This window comes from Lutra lutra, chromosome 9 (assembly GCF_902655055.1).
Source record: "Lutra lutra chromosome 9, mLutLut1.2, whole genome shotgun sequence".
Classification (NCBI taxonomy): Eukaryota; Metazoa; Chordata; class Mammalia; order Carnivora; family Mustelidae; genus Lutra; species Lutra lutra.
The window spans coordinates 8151650-8175449 of record NC_062286.1 but is presented as its reverse complement, the minus strand read 5'-3'; the positions used below and the strand labels follow the sequence as shown (position 1 = coordinate 8175449).

The 23800-nt window shown below is 45.6% G+C and overlaps 1 protein-coding gene across 1 annotated transcript; it reads left to right on the top strand.

Moving 5' to 3' along the window:
- Positions 1–87: 87 nt before the first annotated feature.
- On the top strand, positions 88–22535 carry E2F6 (E2F transcription factor 6). Its single transcript, XM_047745125.1, has 7 exons — positions 88–484; positions 9631–9685; positions 13351–13567; positions 15786–15941; positions 17633–17747; positions 20677–20824; positions 21300–22535. Exons 1-7 carry the CDS (start codon positions 377–379, stop codon positions 21347–21349), a joined length of 849 nt encoding a protein of 282 aa, XP_047601081.1. The 5' UTR covers positions 88–376; the 3' UTR covers positions 21350–22535.
- The last annotated feature ends 1265 nt before the right edge of the window (positions 22536–23800 follow it).

The window sequence follows — 23800 nt, the reverse complement described above, 5'->3', positions numbered from 1 at the left end:
CCGTGGATTTAGCGTCCGGGCTTTCCCTGGCTCCGGCCGCCGGGAGAGGGTTAGTGCGTGGGAGCGCTCGGGCAGCCGTACGCAGGCGCACTGGGGGCGGCGCACTGCGCATGCGGGAAGATGGCGGGCCTGGCGTCCTGAGAGCCGTGGGTCACCCTGCACTCTTCCCGTCTGTCTGCGTTGTAGCTCCCGAGATCGTGGAGCAGTGCCGCGTTCGTTCGCGGGCCGACCTAGGCAGTGGCGCCTCCGAGCAGGCTGCGGGCCCGGTTCGTGCTCGGCCCCCGGGACCCGGCGCGTTGGGGGCGGTGCCCGGCCGGAGCGGGAGAAGGCGGGAGAGCTCGCGGGGTGCGAGGCGAGGGACGGCTGGCTGGGCAGCATGAGTCAGCAGCGGCCGGCGCGGAAACTGCCCAGTCTGCTGGTGGACCCGGCGGAGGAGACGGTGCGCCGTCGGTGCCGCGACCCCATCAATGTGGAGGGCCTGCTGGTAAGCCCCGGGGATAGCCTGTGCTGGGAGCGCGGGAGCCCTGGCGCGGCGCGTGGTGGGGCGGGGGCGGCTCTCAGGTCCGGCAGCCTCTTCCCGTTCGCTGGGAAGCCGGACCCACCGCCCTCCGGGTCGTGAGTTTTCCCTGGGCCTGGTTCGGAGCGGGAGCACCCGGTCTCCCTGGCTCTCCAGCTGCCCGTCCTGTGCTCTGAACCAGGCTGATCGGTCTTTCAGTTAAAACTCTCCTGTCTTCCTTTTTCAGCACTTGCTCCCAAATACGTCAGTTTTACTGGCTTTTACCTGGGGTTAGGGAGCGCTGTTGGAGAAAATTGCCCAATTTCGCATTTTTCTACGTCTCCTGGACCCTCGCTGTATTTCTGCAACTTATTTGTGTTTGTCTTCGTCCTCCTCTCCCATTCTTTTACTTGGCTGTAGCCATTTAAAACCCAACACTACATTACCCACCCCACAGGCTCCCCATTCAGCAAATCGAGGAAGGTCGCGCTCCCTCCCTGCGTAAGGTTAGTTTCCTCTATTCTTGTTTTAGATTAGATGCAGTATATTCTTCTTGGTTCTCAGAGGCATTGATGAATCCATGATTTTCCATTTCTCCCTGTATTTTCTTTTCTACTAGTTTCTTCCATAATAACGAAACATGAAGTTAATATTGCCCCGTCACTATAGTGGCTCAGTGCTCAAAAATAATTTACGAGCATAACCTCATTTAATTCCTGGTAGCAGTCCTGCGAGATTATTATTCTTGTTCTCCATTTGTCAGAATAGATTTGGAAGTGTTAAGTGGCTTGCCGGTGGCTAGATAGTACCTGGAAAAGCCTGGATTTAATCTCACCGTGTCTGACCCCTGATGTTAAATTCTGGACCGCTTCAACTGCATCCTAAATATTTCCTGACCTTAAAAGAGCCTTCCCTTAATTCTAGATACCCTGTCATCTGTATCTCTTCCCTCCAGACTTTTCCAGAAAATTGTTTGCTTTCACTGTGTCCATTATCATTACATTGCCGGGCGGGGGACCTCTGCTCTCCGCACAGCTCCTCTAACCAAGTTTGCCAACAGCCTTGTCAGTTCCATCAGATGTTTCACCCCTTATCTCTAGTTTCCACACGACTGACCACTTGATTTTGTTAGATTCTCACCTTTGAATGGCTGTTTTGGCCATATATACTCGTGGTGCTCCATGTACTCATCTGGTCTCACCTTGTGCAAACTGCTCTTTCTCTCCGCATTTCTTACATGTTGGTGTTATTTTGGGTTTTCTTCTACTCTCTCTACACGAGCTTCATTTGGGATGTCATTCGCCACTCTTAGGACTTCTGATACTGTCTTTATTGGTACCGTCTGTGTTGGTAGTCTTAATCATTGAGGCTTTGATAAAAGCTCTGAACTCTCAACTCTGGAAAAACCAGTTAATTTTTGCACTTAACATCAGAAGATACACACATCCCTTGAAGTCTTAGATATTCTTATCTTCTTACGCAGTTTAAGTTACTGTGTCATAACTCCTAGATCTATAAATCCAGCTCAGAGCTTTCCAACTGTCGGCTGACATTTCTTAGATTTCAAACTCCAATCCGTAATTGAATTCATTATCTTCTTGCCAAAGCCGGCAACAGCTTTGCTATCTCTTATCTTTATAAATGGCGCCACACCCACCGTATTGCCTAAGCTAGTCGCTTGGGCATTATCCTTGCCTTTTCCCTTCTCCAAACTGACCCCCTCTGTCCTCCCTATCTAATGAAAATTAATCACCAATGCTTGGCGCTTCTAACCGTCTTTCAGATTGTTGCAGTGTTTTCCTGCTTCTGGTCTTGCCCCCAGACTTCTAGATACTCTTCACATAGTAACTTTCGTGTGGTCTTTTTTTTTTTTTTTTTTTTTTTAATTTATTTATTTGACAGAGAGAGGGAGATCACAAGCAGGCAGAGAGGCAGGCAGAGAGAGGGGTGGAAGCAGGCTCCCTACTGAGCAGAGAGCCCGACGCGGGGCTCCATCCCAGGACCCTGAGATCATGACCCGAGTCGAAGGCAGAGGCCTAACCCACTGAGCCACTCAGGCGCCCCTCGTGTGGTCTTTTTAAAGCATGTTTCTGACCATGTCATTTGGCTTAAAGAATCCATCGCAGTTTCCTAGTGCTTTCAGAACACAGTAGAAACTTCTTAATATAATCAGGTTCCTGGACTTATCTTTTTTTGAACTGCTTATAGTTGCTAGATTTCCGAATTTCCGTGTTCGTAGGATCCCTTCATATTCATACCCCACCTTCCCCAAAAGCCCTTTTCCTTGTTACCTCCCCTGGTTTTCAGGTCTGGGTGTGTAGGTTCCTTGTCTGCCTTCCCTGACCTGTCAGGACTGGGTTAGGCGCTCCTTTTGTGCTCCGAGAGCACCCTGTGCTTGCTTACCCTGTCTGCAGCCTGCGGCTTTTAGGTCCCTGAGCACAGTGACTCTGTCCATTTCGCTGTTACATCCGCAGTGGTTTGGTGCCTCTCACAAAAACATTTGGCACGTAGTTACTGAATGACTGAAGTGGGTACTCGTACATGTTCGGATGTGTGTTTGTTTTCCTGCTTGTAAAATGGTGATTTAAACTGCCCTCGCAGTGTTTTTTAATTGGCCGGTGACTGGATATTTAATGAAGTGTGTTGCTATGCAAAGATCAGTCCACTGTCTCGTCATGTATTTGCCTGAGTGATTGATGTTCCCCCAGGTAAATGGCTTGAAAACTGGATTTTAGAGAAGGGAGGAAGTAGTATTGGTTGGCGGTGGAACTCAGTCTGCACATTGAAAAATGAGGAAAGTTTGAATGAGGAGAATGCAGATGCCTTGGACAGAGGTCTGTTTCCAAAGGGCTCTTAAGGGAATATGACCCCCCAAACAGGCCGGCGGAACAGAGAGACATCTGTATAGAGAGATGTTTCACCAACTTAGAGGCGGTGCCTAAGGTTTTAGCCCCTGACACTGACCTAGTGTTCTGTCCTTGTCCTTTAAGATCTCAAATTATAATTTATTCTGCGGTCTTCAGATGCGGGACTCAGAACAGTCGTAAAATTGCTTCCATTGTGCAGACCTGCTTGTCAGGAGCTGCTGGTTCCTGGAGAGCTGTGTGCGTTGAGATCGTACTGATTTTCAGTCTGGCGGCCTCTGTCTTCTCCATGCACTCCCCAGTGGAGATGCAGACATGCTAGGTATCAAGCCTGAACCAGTAGGGGCCCAGAACCAGTTGGACGATTGAAAGGGAAAGGTCTTAGGTAGTCCATTCTTGAGGTTTCTCTCCTACTGAGCTCTCCCTTGGCATCCCTCAAGGGATTTACCAGAGAGTAACCTCCCCGTGAGACTCCTGGAAAGGACTGAAGACCGTGACAGCTTCCCCAGTGGTGGGTCGTCAGCACTAGAAGCAGCATCTGTGCTGGCACCCGGGCAGGTTAGTCCCATAGATCTTGTAGGACTACTATCCTCACAATGCTGAAAAGGTAAAAAATAAGTGTCCTGCACAGGCACCACTTTGAAAAGGCCTCTATTGGCCTAACCTGCGACAATCTGAGCCTCACAATAACAGATTTCATACTCGGAGAATAAAATAAGCATCCAGGCTCTGCGGATGGAGGTCTTCAAGTACAGCCCATCCAGCTCCTCCAGATCTTTAGACACGTGACACTAAAAAGACCATTATCTGACCCTCTCCTCCTCCCCTCCCCACAGCACAGCCAGCACACACTAGTGTGACAGACCTGATACCTGCTCTAGACATTCCTGTTCCTAAAGGAGGAAATGGGAGTCACAGGGAAGTAATGGTCCGGAATAGTTCTGAAAATCAGCTTGCTAAGTGCTAGAAATTTCTTGGTTAGGTCTCAGGGAACAATTCTCTGTGCTGCCAGCTCTACCCTCTGGGCTGTTGGTTCCACTGTCTTCCTTTCTTCCTCATGAAAGGAAATCCCTATTTGTAGCTGAGTAATTTTATCAGCCTGCTTCCTGGCAGTAGAACTTTGGGTATTGAGTAACCTTTTTCAATTTAAACAGTGTCTCCTTTCATCCAGGCTGACAGTGTTTTTGCTGATAGAATTCTCTCGGAAACCGTGTGGACCTTCTGTGAATCCTCTTGTGGCTCACTCAGCAGACAAGCATCCCACCTCTCTTCTGGCTGAACCCTTCTCCGCCTTGGGCTCCTGTTGGAGTGGCTGGTGGACAGGGCCCTGGGGCTTCATCGAGGCCCTGGCTGAGACTTAGAGGATCTGTGGGGTTCATCCTTCATCTCCGCCAAGGCCTCTTGTGTGACTGCACAGCACTCTGAGGCAGCATCTTTGATTCACCTGAGGTCTTCTCCAGAGGCTGTGCAGTCACACCCTGTCAGCTTCTTTTTTTTTTTTTTTTTTCCAGTTTTTATTTATTTATTTATTTATTTTTTTGAAAGAGAGGGTAAGCGGGAAGGGGACGGGTAGAGGGTGAGAGAGAATCTCAAGCAGGCTCCGCACCCAGCAAAGAGCCTGACTTGGGGCTCAGTCTCACGACCCTGAGATCATGACCTGAGCCGAAATCAAGAGCCGGACACTTAACCGACTGAGTCACCCAGGCGCCCTTCACCATCATCTTTAGAGTACACCTTTGATTTGGTCTTTCTCAGGTGTCATTTCTTAATTTGAGCTTCTGGAGAAGCTGGGAATTTTTTTAAGATTTTATTTGAGAGCGAGCGAGCTGAGGCGGGGGGAGCAGAGGGAGAAGCAGACTCCGCACTGAGTGGGGAGCCCAGTGCGGGGCTCGATCCTGGGACTCTGGGTTCACGACCTGAGCTGAAGGCAGACACTTATCCAAATGAGCCACCCAGGTGCCTCAAGGCTGGGAATTTTAAGTCTTTAAATCCTGGCTCCTTTTTGTTTAAAAATCCCTTTCTTGAGTTCTCCCTCACACATTTACTGTAGGCTGCAGAGAGAAACCAGGTGCCGCAGTCAACTTGGTGTGGAAATCTCAGGTTACCTGAGCCATGACTGTCAAGTTCCCGCATTAACTGCAGACGACGGTGTTGCTAAGGTTCTCTCCGAACACAGCAGACATCTGCTTTCTTCTGCTTTCTAGTAGCATGATCCTCTCTTCCTTTTGAACCTTCCCTGGAGTGCCCTCAAAGTCCAGGTTTTACTGAGCATTTCTTTAGAGACTGCTGAGTTGGCACAGACTTGTTGGTAATTATTTGGTGGTCGTATAAGGGAACATCCTTGAGGCACACGCTGAGTTCCGTAGGGGTCTGCCGTTTACCCTCAGGTGATTTCAAGGGAAAGAATTACATGTGTATAGAGAAATGATAGAGCAAATGTCGTAAAGCGTTAGTATGTGGGGGATTTGGATGAAGGGTATGTAGCAATTCTTAGTGCTGCTTGTGTCCCTTTCGTGAAGGCTGAGATTATTTCAAAATAAAAAGAAAGTGGGTATCCCTGAGAGGAGCATACGCAGTCAGTCTCCTTTTGAGAGGGGCCTTGATGGCTCCTCACCTTGAGTGGGAGCTGCCTCTGTTCAATCTCCTGTTTGCACTTGTGGGTTCGTACCGGGGTCCGTACCAGAGTGGTGAGCCTTGTCGGCTTCCCTCCAGGGGCGAGGTGCACTGCTCTGATCCAGTGGACCTAAGTGACATGGGCCAAGTGCACAGATAGCATTTAAGTTTCTTTTTTTCTTCTTCTTCCTAATAGCTCACTAACGTTTCTGTGAGGAAACCTTTATTCTGATTTTTTTTCCCAGATTTTATGTATTCATTTTATTTATTTATTTATTTTAAAGATTTTATTTATTTATTTGACAGAGATCACAAGCAGGCAGGGAGAGAGAGAGGAAGAGAAGCAGGCCTCCTGCCGAGCAGAGAACCCGATGCGGGGCTCGATCCCAGGACCTCGGGACCATGACCTGAGCCGAAAGCAGAGGCTTTAACCCACTGAGCCACCCAGGAGCCCCTGTACTCATTTTAGAGAGAGAGAGTGAGTGCAGGTGGGGGGCGGAGCGGCAGAAGGAGAGGGAGAAGCAGACTCCCCCGCTGAGCAGGGAGCCCGAGTAGTACTAGATCCCAGGACTCTGAGACTATGACCTGAGCCAAGGCAGATGCCTAACTGACTGAAGTACCCAGGCGCTCCCATTTATTCTGATTTTAAAGTCACTTAAAAAGGAGTCTTGTCTAGTTCTTTCTACTCCCAGAAAAGCTCCTGGCCTACTTGTTGAATGCCGTTTACCAAAGTTAAAGTAGCAGGAACGGCTGGCCAGGTGTCAGGCTGATCTAGCAAGAGGATGCATGTGGTATTAGAGCACAGAAAATGACACTTGATAATCTCTCGGGGATCTGTATTCATGGTGTACACAGGAGGGAGTCTTCACCCTGTGTCCTTGTGTCTTAAATACTCACCGTTTCAGAGTTCTGAGTTACTTCACAGTTGAAGTTATCTGCGACAAGATCCTATTTCAACTTCCCATGTTAACAGATATTTACCAAGTGCTTGAATGTACCAGGTGCTCTTCTGGTTCAAAATGCAAAATGATAATAGTCTCTTAGGGTTGCATAGGATTATTACAATCGACACAATTTCTTTTTTAATTTTCACAGTAGCTCAGAAAATGGGCAATAAAATGATATCAACACACTGTGTTACAGATAAAGGCCAGGATCTCTCAGCGTCTAGGAAGTCGGGTGGCTGGTAGTCCCAAACCCCCGTCTTAAGCCAAGTACTATTTTGAATACAAAGGAGATGAATGTGTCATTACTATGGACACTTTGGAAATCTCCGGTATTGTTCACCCATAGGATTTACACGTACTGGGATCTGCCCCGGAGGGGCCAGGATACTGCTGGGACTCTTCCAAGATAAAGAGATCATGTTTTCATATTCAAAAGGTAAAAAAAAAAAAAGGGGGGGGTTGCCCATTGGACTCTGCTTTCCCACAGCTCTTGGTGTAGACAGCATGCCGTGCAGCTGCATTTATGGCAAAGTGTGTGGGAAAGCAAGCCCTTGCTCCTGTTGTTACAGCTGTTGTGGTACCATCCCCGTGCCAGCCTGTGAATGGCAGCGGTCTCGATAAGGGGATGAGAGAGCGGGGAGTACAGAGCCGAGGGGATGCCCTTCTGGAATATGCAGCGAGCAGATGGCGAGGCGGCCACTTAGGGTACCCTTAAGTGCTTGTATGCAGGCTTTGGCCCTGCTGCTCTAAATTAAGAACAGAAGTCTATTTGCGGCAAAGCACCTATGAGCCCTGCTATAGTTAACCCTTTCTGTGTGCTTTTTTTAAGGAACGTATAACAATTTAGGATATTTATTTATGTGTGTTTCGAATCAATATATGAGATGGATTCTTTCACATTTAAGAGTCCTGCTAGTAAATTCCGTCTCCTGCCATATTAGTAGAAAGGTTAAATGTAAAAATAACAATGACCACGGGTCACGTTCATCTGTGTCTGACTTTAACAGGACTGCCCTTCACCGGTTCACTGGTGGTTCCGTGTTGGCAGGTCGCTGTTGTTCGGGAGAGCTCGTCAGGCATAGTCTCTGCCCCAAAGACAGGCCTTCCCAACTCTGGTTTCGCACACCCCAGCAGGTCTGCTTTTCCTTTACATTCTAACAACTAAGCTAATTCTACAGCCGAATTCTATCTCAGTAGAATTATTCCATATCAAGTTAACTTGCTAGTAGATGCTATAATTTTGTCATAGATGATAGAGAAATCATTGTGCCAAGATTTGCTGACACTGAGATAAAGAGCTTCTGAGCTGCTCACCTTGCCTTTAGACGTCCCCATGCCCCAGTCCTCTTACTGTATTGCTTCCGTACTCACATTCATAAACCATGAGTTTGGGTGTGTCATATTCTCGTTCAGAAATCTGCGGTGATCCTCCACGGGTTTTGACAGGAAGTCCAAACTGCGTAGCGTGACTTCCGTGACCTCTCTGTTGCGTCTGGTTCAGCATGTCTTTCCAACCTCAGTGTCAAGTTAGTCTTGCCCTCACCACACAGGTGGGTCTTCCAAAGGTGCCACGCCATTTGTATTTTCATGCCTTTGTTCGTTTCATTTCCTGCACTAGGAATCGTGTCTTCTTCCTCTTTCTTGAAGTTCTCACGGGTTTGGGCAGTATCAGGCTTCTCCTTCAAGGCTCAACTGGAAATCCCCTTCCCTGTGCGTCCTGTGATATCCCTCCCTGGGTGCACCTGTAGTACTCCCGTCGATTCTTTTAGAGCTCCTTGTGGAGTTCACCTGTCCCAGGGCTACTGCCATCTTCGGGGCCAGATTTTTCACTTAGGCAAGAGCTGAACCTGATCTTGGCCTGTCTGGAGGCACCTGTCATTGTGCTTTGTTGTAAGCATGAGGCGGATACAGGTTTCTGTTAACCTGGTTTGTTTAAAAGGTTTTATTTATTTTCTGCAAAAATGATTTTTAAATGTATTACAAATGTTTTACTACCAGTTAATGTAAAGTCTCATAGCTTCAAAATACCTGATAAGATGGTGAGCATTGGGAGTAGAGCTGCTTCTCCTTTCCTGGTTGTTTGAAGAATTTAAAAGAAGGTGTTTTTTTTGTTGTTGTTGTTGTTTTTTTTTAATTATTCTAATACCAACTTTTCTAGTTAAGTAGTATGTGTCATTTTCCATTATCAGAAGTGCTGCTGTTTTTCCGTTAATTATAAGGGGAATGCATGCCACCTGTGAAAACTTATGAGCAATTTTTTTAGGAGCCACTTACACTAAAATAGCAAGGGGTGAACATTTGCTAGTTGAGAGGAATCTGCCCCGTCTACTGCGCTTTCCAGAGCCAGAGACAGTGTCCTAATCTTCGTTCTATTCCTTTTTTATCCTCAGTAGCTGAGACGGATGGTAAATTAGCGTCTATCCGGTAGTAACTTCTCATTTGTATCTCTCACCTACCCCTGTCTATAACTACCCCTCTGTACTCACGGCCTGCGCAGCGTTAGGAACGTCACTCTGAGTGATGTCAGTTGTGAGCTCGGAGTACATACAGTATGCAGGAAGGACTGCCTTTCCCCCAACTGAATTATTACCCCAGGGTGGAAAAAAAAAAACCTCATGTTATCCAGGAAATGCTTTTCATTTGCTTTTGCTCATTTTGCATTATTGTCTTTAAATTACTAATTTAAATTTCTGTATTTTCTTTTCTCCAGCCATCAAAAATAAGGATTAATTTAGAAGATAATGTACAGTATGTCTCCATGAGAAGTAAGTTGATCCTGAATAGGTTTTAAGTTTTTTAGTTTGAGCTTCATATGATTTAAATGATGTATTTTAAATGTACATAAATTAATGGGAAACTTAAGTAAACTTAAGAAACTTAAGTAAACTTAAGTAAAAGTTGAGGTTGTGGGCTCAATAATGTACACGAACACTGGCTGATTCTTTGTTGCTTTTAGAAATCATTTTTAAAATGGAGTGGTCTATGTTTAAGGATATTTTTCTCAAAATTCTGTGAGATCAGTTACTTGCTGCCATCAGCAGAATTGAAGGCGGTTGATAATAGGACAAACTGCCTTTGGTCCTCCAGACTTCCTTTGATTCCCTTTGCTCTCTCCCCTTCCTGCCATGGACCAGTGTGCAGAGTCATGGAAAGGAGATGGAGTACCAACTGCTGTGGTTCCCATCCTTCTGGAAATTGTTACCATAGATAGACCCACCCCTGACTTCCCCTTAATTTGGTTCTAACCACAAGGAATAGATCATGCCTAGATCCATATATAGATCTTAATATCAGCCCTGAATTTCTTCTCAGCCCCTGCCGCAGTCTCACGCATAGCTGGTCCCCAGGTTTGGTCAGTTTTACATTGGATGTGTGTCCTCTGACCGTCACCACCACCCCGCGGTATTGTCTAACACACACTGAGCTTGTACAGTGCGAGCTGTGTTAAGCTCTTTGCATGAATTATCTCAACAACCTTTAAAATACAAATGTGGATTATAACTCATTTTTTTATAGATGAATAAACTGAGGCCTCAGTCAGGATTCACCCCACACCTCTCAGACTCAAGCCCCTCGTCTCAACCTCTAGCTGGGTCTGCTGCATCCAGTGTGGGCCCTCACGCCCTCTCCAGCTGACGCGGCGCACAGCCTCCGCAGTAGCTTGTCTGCTTTCAGGCGCTAGCACCCTGCTGCCCCTGGGATTTTCCTAACAGTCCTGGGATTGGGATCTCACTCAACCTAGAATTCTTCTACAATGTTCTATTGCAAATAGAGAAAACCCTGACTCCTCATTTATTTGGTTTTATTTACTTGCATTAAATTTATAAGCCACCTCATAATCCTTAAACGAAACAAGGCAGTAGAGAATGGCTGGACAGAAAGGGCGATTACACCGGGCGTCTCTGCCAGCTGCGGGCTCCCTGAACCCACCCGTTCTCAACCACGGTTTGTCTCATTAAGCCCCTGCCCTCTGTCAGGGGAGAAGCGCTTTCTCTCCACCTTTCTGTCCTCGCCCACTCACCTCCTTCAGTAAGATTTCCTTACTCCCACTGCAGTCAGGTTCCAGCTCTTCTCACGGAGCTTGGATGCCGCACTTGGCACTGACCTCAGGACATTGTGATGGCGTTCCTTACTAGATTAGGGAACAGCTTTGTTTGAAAACCTTTTGAATCATGGTTGTATTCTGTCAGCAACTGTCAGGTTACATGTTTTCAGTTAATACCTTTCTCAAGTCACTTTCTAAAGTGACTAACATGGTGGGAATATACTTAACCCTGAGCTTATAAGACCCTGTCGTGTTAGCAGTTAGAGTGATTAGATGTGTGCTTTTTCAAGTTAGAATTTCTCTGTTGTAGTCTGCCAAGTTTTTTTGTAGGATGGTGACTTTCTTCTAATTAAACATCATTTTAATTCCTGTTTATTCCTGTTTGATCATTAAGTATAGGAGTGGGCTCCACAGATAAGACATGTGCATTATAAAATACGTACTTGTGTTCTTGGAGTAGCCACCAGTGGGCTTTAAACTGAATGTGACATTATAGAGTTTCTGGATACAGGAATTTCCCGATTGAAGACAAGATGAATATTTCTTTTGACACATACTCGTTGTATGCTGTGAAAGTAAAAAAAAGGAGAGATCATATAGCTCACACCAAAAGGACAGCTGGATTATTTGTAAAATTATTTACTCCGCACACCAAACCATAAGAACTTGTTTTTTAATATCAAGTTGGGAAAGGTGAAAGGAATACTAATACTCCATTCAGGCAAACACGTGAACTGAGCCCCTCTCTCATACACTGTGTAAAATTGATAGAAACCCTACCTGGATAGTAGGTTGAGCAGGACAGCCATTCCTTAAAATACCCTTTTACCTGTCAATTCAAAATCGGGGAACTTAACTAAAGGAAACAGAGATGCACACAAAATTTAGCTGCAGGGAGATATCCTGAAGTATCGGGCAAAATAGCAAAGTTGGAAACAGTCAAAATTCCAGTATTGGGGTAAGTTTAGCCAGTATCCATGCAGTTAAATATCATGCAGCCCTTAAGAATAATGTTGAAATACATTTGTTGCCAAGTGAGGCTGTTCACAGTGTTGAATTAAAGCAGCCTGTTATTTTTGTTTTTAAAAAGTTACGTGTACATACTGGGTATTTACTCTAAAGGTATAAATGTAGTGATCCAAAGGGCCACGTGCACCCGAATGTTTATAGCAGCAATATCCACGTAGCCAAACTGTGGAAAGAACCTAGATGTCCATCCACAGATGAATGGATAAAGAAGATGTGGTATATATCTATAATGGAATATTATGCAGCCGTCAAAAGAAATGAAACCTTGCCATTTGCCACGACGTGGATGGAACTAGAGGGTATTATGTTTAGCAAAATAAGTCTATCAGAGAAAAACAATTATCATATGATCTCCCTGATATGAGGAAGTTGAGAGGCAATGTGGAGGGCTTGGGGGGTAGGAAAGGAATAAATGAAACAAGATGGGATCGGGGGAGGGAGACAAACCATAAGAGACTCTTAATCTCACAAAACAAACTGAGGGTTGCTGCGGGGAGGGGGGCAGGGAGAGGGTGGTGGGGTTAGGGACATGGGGGAAGGTATGTGCTATGGTGAGTGCTGTAAAGTATGTAAGCCTGGTGATTCTTACCTGTTCGCCTGGGGCTAATAATACACTATATGTTAATAAAAAATTAAAAATTATTAAAAAGAAAGTTACATGTATATATTGATACGTGTGTCTGTGTCCCGAGGGGACAGGGTGTGTATGGAAAACCAAAATCATCATAGTGGATGAAGGAGGGGGGGAAATTAAAGAGATTTTCCCCCCTTCGTTTGCTTATCTGTTAATATAGGCTAGTGCATATTAAAAAAAAAATAGAGATGCCACTTTCCTCAAGATGTGGTCTAATGTTTTAATAGAAGACTAATTTGAGCTCTTTCAGAAACTTCCAGCGGGGTTACACTGTGACATGCGTAGGAACAGTTTAAGTGTTAAGAAGAAAAAGACAAGTCTTTGCCTTTGCTTTATAAAGAATTTCTTAACTGGAACGCCCAATAAGAAATTTAATCTTAAGAACCATTTCTAACCCTATTCCTGAGAGTCGTATGGGTAGAAATGCAAACTCTTGACCCTGGGTTAGATAAGATGCCACGGACTCCTACAGATTCCCACGCCCAGGGGAGGTGGCTGCATATGTCAGATCCTCTAGCACTAAAGCCTTTGTTTGCCTGAGATAGGCTGCTCCATTTTTATCCAGTGTGAGCAGTCTGTTTCATAAAAATTAGCTGTGATGTGTTCAGTGTGTGGAATTTCTGTAGTGTCTGTGCCTACTGAGGAAATAGATGACTTTTCTTAATGAGCTGAGAAAGAAGTGTTATTGAGAATTTTATAAATTTGTTTGTTTTGTTTCCCAGAAGCTCTAAAAGTGAAGAGACCTCGTTTTGATGTATCTCTGGTTTATTTAACTCGAAAATTTATGGATCTTGTCAGATCTGCTCCTGGGGGTATTCTGGACTTAAACAAGGTCGCCACAAAACTGGGAGTGCGGAAACGAAGAGTGTATGACATCACCAATGTTTTAGATGGAATCGCTCTGGTTGAAAAAAAGTCTAAGAACCATATTCGATGGATGTGAGTTGGTTTTGAACTTCTCCTGGCTTCCCCCGCTCCCCTTAAGTGACAACACTATGCTTAAAACAGATTAGGTAGCAGCAGTGTTTTGACAGGACAAAACAAAGTAAAAGATGGCTTCTTGTTAGGAAAGGATTCTATAAAAATTTTATGTTATCATGTTATCCCACAAGGTACATATTTTTTTTCCCTATTTAGGACTAAATGAAAGCCATAGACCTAGAATAGCATTCAGATATTATGGAAAAGTTGAATGGAATAATGATTAATTTTAAGAGTTTTGCTTTTCAAGATCAAAAGAAGGGGACGGGGGCACCTGGGTGGCTCAGTGGGTTAAGGCCTCTGCCTTCGGCTCAGGTCATGGTCCCAGTGTCCTGGGATCGAGCCCCACATCGGGCTCTGTGCTCTGCGGGGAGCCTGCTTCCCCCCCTCTCTCTATCTGTCTGCCTCTCTGCCTACTTGTGATCTCTGTCTGTCAAGTAAATAGATAAAATCTTTAAAAAAAAAAAAGGGGGGGGGACGTCTGATTGTTAGGAGATTTTTTTTTCCCAGTGATGATTGGTATCAGGAGGAAATTAGTTAAGGCTGTAAAACAGTGTAACAAACACTTAGAGGCCTCCCGCCCCAGGGGTTGTAATTCATTTTTCTGGGGCAAAGGCAGGAACCTAATCTACATTCTTAATTACCCGAGATGATTATGAGTCAGAAAGGCTATGGGTCACACACTACCCTGAATGTAAAGAATAATCAGTAGACAGTGTCTAAACGGCCACTGCTAGGGGCGTCTCGGTGGCTCAGTCACTTACGTGTCCACCTCTTGATTTCGGCTCAGGTCATGATCTCAGGGTGGTGAGATCGAGCTCGGCACGGAGCGTGGAAGCCTCCTTAAGATTCTGTCTCCCCCTCCCCACTCATGCATGTGCTCTCGCTCACTCATTCTCTCTTAAAAAACAAAAAAGTTGCCACAGACTTCCTGTTTGATTAGGGAGGATGGTGGAAAAAAGATCTGATACAGATGCAGTCACTCTACAGTTGTGTGTGTACATGTGTGCCTAGAAGACAGCTGTTGTTGTTTGCCATAGGCAAATCTTGTGGATCGGTAAGAAACAGTTGCAGCGCATACGTACATATAAATACCTTCCGTTATAGGCAAATGAAAAATCTGCCAACAAAGATCATGAAATGGCTCTAAATAATGAACTTTGCTGGTAGAGGAAAGTGGTTCCTAAAGGAAGTTATTTTTTTCAATAGTACAGAAATGCAGATTGAGTTCTAATTTGAACATGTTTGCTAAATAACATTAACACTTTCAGGGTTAACATCAGATTGCATTCTGAATCAGTAATTGGAACAGATTTGAAAACTAGTAAACCAAAGGTAAAGTGGTCACAGCATTTTTCCTCTTTATTTTCCATAAAGAAGAAAAAAAAAATATCAGTGGCTTGGTTCATATCATACCAGTATGACATGGTAGGTAGTAATAACTAAAAAAAAAAAGGTGTCTTTTAAGAGTAATGAATATAATCATTACATTCACATAGAACCAAGTAGAATATGCACATGAGGGAAAAATACTCAGAATTTTAGCAAAACTATCATTTTAGTCTGTATTCCTTATTTTTCATAGGGGACTAAAAGTTTATAACTTACTAAAAGTCCTGCTTAGATTGTAGAGCTGAGGCTTAACAGTGTTACTGACTCTTGGTCTGTGCTCAGTGAAGTCCATCAGCTTTGCTTACTAACCCTAATTTCCATAGAGTTATAATGGTTTCTTGGGTTTTTTCAATCCCTGTGTAAGATTAGACTAGAAATGGGGGCGCCTGAGTGGCTCAGCGGGTTAAAGCCTCTGCCTTCAGCTCAGGTCATGACCCCAGGGTCCTGGGATCGAGCCCTGCATAGAGCTCTCTGCTCAGCAGGGAGCCTGCTTCCTCCTCTCTGCCTGCCTCTCCACCTGCTTGTGCTGTCTGTCAAATAAATAAAATCTTTAAAAAAAGAGAGAGACTAGAAATGGGGACAAAAACCAGTTTATGTATAGGAAGAATAATGGTTGTCTAGAGTAGAAGGAGGTTCCGGGTGACATTAAGTACCTCGCTTTGTCTGTCAATTCATAAAATACCTGGTGTCACCGTTTAGAGAAGTTCCAGTAATCTGACTTGTATTCTCTGTAATCTCCTAGATGTTACTGACGGTGAGTTTTTTGGTTTTTTGTTTTTTAAAGAGGATCTGATCTTAGCAACTTTGGAGCTGTGCCCCAACAGAAGAAGCTGCAGGAGGAACTTTCTGACTTGTCAGCAATGGAAGATGCTTTGGATGAGTTAATTAAGGATTGCGCTCAGCAGCTATTTGAGCTAACAGACGACAAAGAAAATGAACGATATCCTTTAACTCTGTCTTTTTTTTAACGTTTTATTTAAATTCAATTTAATTAACATAGGCTGTGTCATTAGTTTCAGAGGTAGAATTCAGTGATTCCTTTTACATACAATACCCAGTGCTCATTATATCAAGTGTCTCCTTAATACCCATCCCCCAGCTTCCCCATCCCCCCCCAACCCCGCCTCCACCAACCCTGTTTGTTAACTGTCGTTTTTTTTTTTTTTTTTAATTTCTCCTTCCAAAGCAGGTTATTTTAAATAGTAGGGTCAACTTGGGGATTTAAGTAATATATTCAAATATTCAAAATACAAAATCAGACTGTTAGAAGTTTTAAAAGCCAGTAAAGGTTTAATCGTGTAGCTTCAGACATGCACAAGTAATTGCCTTTTGCTTCTTTATTTGCTGTTGGTTCAGGTTAAATGCTGCCTCGTGACCATGTACCAACATCCATGTTTGCATTTAAAATAAAAATAGTGGCGTGTTCTTGTTTGTTTTCTTAGAATGCTGTAAAGAAGATAGTAAAATCTCTCTTGGTGTTTGTGAAATGCAGGTTTTCCCTAATTTGTGACCTAGAGTTTATTTCTTTTTTTCTTTTTCTTTCTTTTTTTTTTTTTTTTTGGTCAGAGAGAGTGAGCACAGGCAGACAGAGTGGCAGAGGCAGAGGGAGAAGCAGGCTTCCTGCTGAGCAAGGAGCCCGATGTGGGACTCGATCCCAGGACGCCGGGATCATGACCTGAGCCGAAGGCAGCTGCTTAACCAACTGAGCCACCCAGGCGTCCCTAGAGTTTATTTCCGAAATGGAATAAAATTGTCATTGAAACGGCACTTGCGCTGCCGCTCTGGCCCACGGAGCCTGGTAGAGCTGGCTGCGCCTCTGGGCCCCGCAGGGGAGACCAGTCTTTGGTGGCGATCTTCTGGGTCTCCCGGGCCTCCCGGGCCCATCTGCTGCTCCGCTTTCACTGCCTCTGTGAGCCAGCACCGATCCTCAGCGGTTCATGCTTCGGGCTTAAACTCCTCTATTTCCATAGTCCGGTTACTGGAAGGAAAGTAAATACTATTCCTCTACCCAAAAATCTGTAAGCAAGAAGTGTCGGGAAAACCCAGTAAATGACGTAATTGGTAAAATTTCAGGCAATACCGTAAAACAAAATGAAAAAATTCACGTACTGAGATGGAAAAGCATTTGGTATGTGAGAAACCCCACGAGTACATGATGGCCATGAAACACTGGTTCTCCAAGTTGTCTTCACTCTTATACAGAATTTTTTTTCCTCCTCGTATTTTAGGAGGTTGTCATCAACACTGAATATTTTGTCCCCAGAGCTTCTCATAACATGATCTAGCAGTGAGTGGGGAATGGGGGCAGGGAGTAAACACCGACACTGGAGTGGTTTCATGTGCGTTATTACTATTTTTCCCCAGATACTGTTACAATCATGACACTAGAGTTTAAAGGGCTGCTTCAGGTTACAAGTATTGTAAAACACTTTGTAAAATCTTAGGAATTGTTGATGAAATAGCAATAATTATATATGAATTAATTTTTTACCAATTGCTTTCCTTAATTGTGAGCTTGTATCCCATAAAAACTACAGGGATTCTAACGTTACACTTGTATGCATGTATTATAAGAGAGAAATTGTCTCCTCAGTAAGTAGCATTCTGCTTAGACCCTTGACTGATGTTCACGCTAGCGTATGTGACGTATCAGGATATCCACAGCATCCAGGCCTTCCACGAACAGATTGTTATTGCCGTGAAAGCTCCGGCAGAAACCAGATTGGATGTTCCAGCTCCCAGGGAAGTAGGTATCCCTGCGTTTCTAAGACGATTTTTTTAAAAGTGGGAGGCAGGTCCGCGGCTTAGGCTGTGTTCTGTCACGGTCGTCGAAACTCCGTCACTCAGTGACCACCACGTGCATGTTAGTTGCCTCCTGATTCGCATGTTAGTTGCCTCCTGATTCGCTGCAGGCACTTGACACATTTTAACTTGTTTCAAATACAGAGCACATGGACTAGTCCTTATCTTAGAGGGGAGGAGTCGGAAGCGCAGAGAAAGATAGCTTTCTGTGATCACACAGTAAGTGAAGCACCAGAATTCACACCCAGAGAGCGTGGCTTCAGAGTTTGTGTTTAACTGTCGTACCGTACACGTGCCACACTCAAAGGCACCCCAGTGCCTGTGTCAACCTGTAGTAGACGATGGCACACTGTAGTGCCTCTTAGAGGACTCCCCAAGAAGTGGCCTCATTGTTGAAGTTCCAGAAGTACAGTGTGCTGTCAGCAATGGCTCTGGGGAATTGACCCCAACCACGCCCATCAAAGACTAAAGAATAAACTAGAACAGGGGCGCCTGGGTGGCTCAGTGGGTTGGGCTGCTGCCTTCGGCTCAGGTCATGATCCCAGGTCCTGGGTTCGAGCCCCGCATCGGGCTTTCTGCTCGGCGGGGAGCTTGCTTCCTCCTCTCTCTCTGCCTGCCTCTCTGCCTACTTGTGATTTCTCTCTGTCAAATAAATAAATAAAATCTTTAAAAAAAAAAAAAAAAAGAATAAACTAGAACATTAACCGGTACATTCAAAATAAAAAGTAAAATTACTGTGCGAATGAAAATACTCCTACCAGCTGCTAGCACACTCTTTTCCTTTCAGGAAAGTTTGTATTGAAAGATAATTGTCATCAGAAGGTTGCTTGGTAAGGATGGAATCAGAACCAAGAAATGTGGCCTTTCTTGGGACAGATCATGAAGTGGTGACGGCCTGATAGACCCATCGGTGTCCTCTGCATTGCCGTAGGGACCCCCTCCCCCAGAGTGAGGAGTACTCTCCACTCATCTCTCCTTTCTCTCTTTTATCCCCAGTGCACCACTGTCCAAGTGAGCTCCCGTGTTGGTAATTCACAGTGCGTTATAGTTCAGTTAAAGGACAGCTTTTAATTCAGTCACGCTCAAGTTCTGACGTCTGGGTGACGTTTCCTCATTATTTTATGTGGATTTGGATATATTCCAAGTTTCCTGAGTAACTGTTATATTTGATAGAAGTTGTTTGAGAGATGTTTAAACCTTTTTTTTTTTTATAATTAACCACTAATCTTCCAACACATCCTTACTTTGGGACACCAGTGGCGGCCCATGCTGCGGTGACTGATGAGGTTCTGGGTCCCCCTGTGCTGTGAGCTGCTTCAGGCTGTCGTTGCTAAATTCTGCTGAGTTTGTAGGTCATGCCCAAGACAGCCCAGTTCAGAGGCCAATGAACGTGGGCCCTGGGGGCAGCCACTCTCAGCCGGAAGTAAGTGGGAGTGGTAGACAGGCGCACGGTGTTCGGGGGGTCCTGCCCCCACAGAGGTCCAGGGTGAGATCTGGGAAGCTTGAGCCAGGGTGGCTGGCCTGGCCTCAGGTCAAATCTGGCTGGCTAGATCTTTAGGTATAGTCTCACCGGCACACAGCCACATGTCCTTCTGCTTAGACATTGTGTCTGGCTGCTTTTCTTTCTGTAATGGCAAACTTACATGGTGGTGACAGGGATGTATGGCCCACAAAGCCAAAAATGTCTACTGTCTCCCCCTTTATGGGAAAGGCTGGTCAGCTCTGATTTGGTGGAATAGGAAGTCCTCAGTTGGCTGCCAGTTCTGAGCACCGTAAGAGTTTGTTTTGTGTGGAGAGGAGTGTTGGATTGTGTAAGCTGTGCCATTCGAGCCAGACCTGGCCTGGCAGTCCAGAACCTGAGCATGGATGCCCCTTCTCCGGCTTGCATGTCTGGTCCTGGGAAGCCGCAGAGAAGGTGACGTGAGGTTTTGAGACCTGATAAGCTGCGTCTCCTGGAGCCCAGTTGTGAGATCCCAGTGAGATGTGGCGAGCAGGAGGCGGGGCACGGCGTCTGTATCTCGCCTGGCCTCGCCGCGTGGAAGTGCAGAGAACAGACTGAGATACTTGAACCCTCTTCTCGTCAGAGAAACAAAGGAATCATTTAGAACTAGAACTGTTCCTTGAGAATTTAGCATACATTGGTCCATTCCCAGGTTTCAGCTCACGCACACACACAGAGAGAACTCAGCATAATTCTAAGTAGAAGCACCCTACTTGCTGATATCTTACAGAAAATAAGTATTTTAATTGCGAGTAAATTTAAAGTTTCAAAGCCAAAAGATGTGAATAATAATTAATAGTTTATATGCGGTTCTTCTGAGTATTTTGTATGTTGCTGAGGTGTGTTTTGTCTGGATCCTATCATCTGGCTTTTTCGTATGGACAGAGACCTTCCCGTCCGATACTGTGCTACCTCTTCAATGTTTCGAAGAGCTAAACACACCCTTAACCATTTGAGAGACTACAGGGGCTTTTAGACTTCTCGGTCATGCAAACACCGATTTTGGACTTTCAAGTACAGCCTCCTAGAAGGCGTCAAGTCATTGAGTGGAGAAAGGCGGGCCCTCCAGTGTGGAGGTGTTCACATCAGGGCCCCGAGGTCCTAGCTGGGTAACCCAGGAGCCAGGACTGTGCCGTGAGTTGGCCAGCAGCTCAGTGGCTGAAGCCGGAGTGATGAAAGCCAAGTACATGATTCTCTCAAGTACACGATAGAAAGAAAACCGCCTGAACTTAAATTTTCAGACATAGCCCTTGAATTGAAACTTTGGAAGTTCTAGGAAGTCATTGTCAATCTAGTAAGACAATGTCATTAATGAATTCTCACATTCATCCTGTGTGTCTTTTTTTAAGCTATTTTATGTGTCTTTTGCCAGGACTCGATCACAGTCCACATAAGGAGCACCAGAGGCCCCATCGATGTGTATTTGTGTGAAGTGGAGCAAGGCCACTCGGGCGGTAAAGCATCCGAAGGGGCGGGCGCCTCTTCCTCTACAGACAGGCCTCCGGAGCGCCCTGACAAAGGTAATTGTACCCATCTGGTCATCAGGGACGTTCAAGAGTGTACTGGTTTTTTGAGATACAGATAGATATAGGCTCTGTGGCCTTACAGATATTTTTATACTTTCTAGCCACAAAATTGAGTTAAAGAATGACTAGGTCATTCTTAACTACGGTTTAGACTTTTTCTAAGAACTTAATAGTTAAATTCCATGTAGTTTTGATCTCAGAAACGAGGAATTACAGTGGGTGCCGAGGTGGCGCCCCTGGTGTTGTGTCCGGGTGGAGAAGGCCGTCTGCGTCCTCCAGCAGGTGCCGTCAGGGCGCGCCCGAGTCCGTGTCTCCTCTCGAGACTTCCAGCAGCCTCTGCCCTCAGCATCTTGGTATGGCTCTTGACCAGGGTCTTCAGCCTTTCTTTGAAGCGCTCGAATCCCACATTCTGTACCTGTTGACCTCTCAAACCCTCACTCAGGAGAATCTCCTTCGTGTTGTTTTGCAGAAGAAAATCCTCCACAGCAAAGTGAGGAATTGCTGGAAGTGAGCACCTGAGAGCGTTCTGGAATTCGCGGGCTGAGTCCTTGAGGAACTTCCTGTGGGGGTGAATTCTCCATCAGACTTGATCCTCAGCAATAAATCATCCATGAAATTCTCTGGTCCTGACAGCAGCATCAAGGCCAGTAGTGGCTTTGAGAAGCCCACTACTTCGATTACTGGATAATTATGGTTTCTGCATTTGAAGAAAACTCTTTTTATAATTATTCACTGTGTTTTGTCCGTGAAATGGACATCTTGCCTACTGAAATCACCTCACCATGGAGAGAATCACAAGAGACAGGCGGTCAGGACTGGAGCGGACAGTGCTTCGCAGACTCTGCCCTTTCCTTCGAGGATCACGTTGGTCATTGTCACAAAAGAAATCGCCTTACACGGGTTCCCGTCTGCAGTTAGCTGTTAAATGTTGGGCCGGTGTGTGCAGGCCTCTGAATGTGCTGCCTTTGTATATATCTGTATAATGTTTAGATTACTTATGTAATATGTCTAAGTCAAACTTTTCACCCTTGTACAGCCAAAATAATGTATATATGGAAAGTAACAGACAAATTCTCTAATTTCTGTGGTATCTATAACTTATTAGAATCCTCTGAATGGGGGTTAGAGGAAAGTTTTTTCCAAACTTCTACATGTAGAAGTATCATAAATATGCTATACATTTAAAGTTCATGGATTTAATTAAAGTATTTCAATATGGTTCCCAGTGCTGACATTGAAATCTGATACTTCTTGATTTCAAGGTCCCTACAGGGTTATTGTGTCTGAGCAGACTAGCACCATGCCCTAAAGCTTTAGGGACACGTATGGAAATACTGTCAGGGAATGGCTTAATTCATTGCAAGACATGAATTTAATCATGATGAAAATTGGAAACTATTTTAACCTTTTTGCAAGCAGATTTTGTATTATGTTTCTGTATACAGCCTTGCTTTTCAATCAAAGGGGTTTGCTTTTTATGAGTTAGTTGTACCCTGCCCTCTCTCCAGCTCTGATCCCACATTCCCAAGTACCTAGCGCTGTCTACCTCATGGGTTAGTCACGTACCACTCTGTGCCTCAGTTTACTCAGTAGTTCACCGTTAGACTGTGAACTCTTTGAGGGACTTTGTCTTAATCATTGTTATACCTAGCGCCTTGCCCCAAGCCTGGCACATCAGAAGTGCTCAATAAATATTTGAACAATTCCTCGAGTGAGTGAGTGAGTGAATTGTAAAACCGGACTCATGATACTCGGCTTGTCTGCCGTCTGGGATTCTCGTCGGCATCATTCTGATTCCGATTTTGAGCTTCTCTTGTTTTCCGAGAGAGATTTGAAGCAACTTCAAACTAAGGCCGTGTTAAAAAAGATTTTTAAAAGGGATCAAAAATCACAATCCTGAAAAATACTGCTAAGTGTCTAGGATTTGTTTACTCTGCGCTCTGCGGGGGAGGTCTCAGACGTCCGCTCGCACGTGCCGCCGAACCTGGGAGAGGAGGTGAGCCCAGCTCACGGGCAGGTAAGCCGGAGAAGACGAGAGGCCCGTGACCGTTAGGCTTCCGGGAAAACACAGATGAAGAAGCCTTCCCCGAACAGGAATAACGGGCCGGGAGAAAAGAAGACAGTGCCCCCAAACCAGCACAGGCAGCGTTACCAAAAGTGCCCGCGTCGCTTCTGGGCAACAGCTGGTTCCTTAGCTGTGTCATGTGACACCTGTTCTACAGATTGCTCCGAAGGTGAAAGGAGATCATGGAAGCGAAGGTCCTTTGTCACCTGGAGACACATCCTATAAATGAACTCTCTTCGGGTGTTTGGTCTCTCACTGTTACAACCACTAAAGCAAGTGCGCTCCCCTCTGGCTCGGTGGCCCTTCTTCCCAGCCCCACGCTCAGCACGGCGGCCCGTCTCCCTGTGTGCCCAGCTCTGCTCAACTTCCTGCCACCCAGCCCTGGTCAGAAGCCTGAGTGTCACACCCCTCTGTCCTTCAGGCCAACATCCCAACTCTCCGACCCTGGGCCGGCCCTGCCCTAGCTTCCAAGCTCGTTAACTTGCCCAATGAGCCCGCTTGCCGCGCCCGAGACGCACAGCGCACGTTGTCGTCCCTGTGCCTCTGCTCCAACCCTTCAGCCTGGAATTGTCGTCCTCTTGCCCGTTTTCAGAATTCCGTCTTCATTCCGGACCTGGCTGAAAGCCCTCCTTCCACTCTCCTGCCGTCGTGCCCGCAGGCAGTCCCCAGCGTTGGGTGCCGCCGTCCTCGGTTGCCGTTAGGTTTTTCCGCCGGGCCTGCGCGCTCTCGGGTGGAGGGACTCCAACGCGTCTGTGCTGCTCACGCTTCTCTGCAGTTCTCTACTATGCTTTTGCTGGTTGGTAAGAAAAGTGACCTGATTTCATTCCACCCAGCACCCAAGAATTTAAAAACAAACCCTGATTTTGCAAAAACACAGACCAACAAACTCAATTTTCACTGGAAGA

Excerpts from the sequence above, each read along its gene's own strand:
- E2F6 (XM_047745125.1), top strand. The coding sequence starts at position 377 with ATGAGTCAGCAGCGGCCGGCGCGGAAACTGCCCAGTCTGCTGGTGGAC. Across the intron at positions 17,748-20,676 it reads ATGTTCCAGCTCCCAGGGAA|GACTCGATCACAGTCCACAT; the intron begins GTAGGTATCCCT and ends GTCTTTTGCCAG. Across the intron at positions 20,825-21,299 it reads TCCGGAGCGCCCTGACAAAG|AAGAAAATCCTCCACAGCAA; the intron begins GTAATTGTACCC and ends GTTGTTTTGCAG.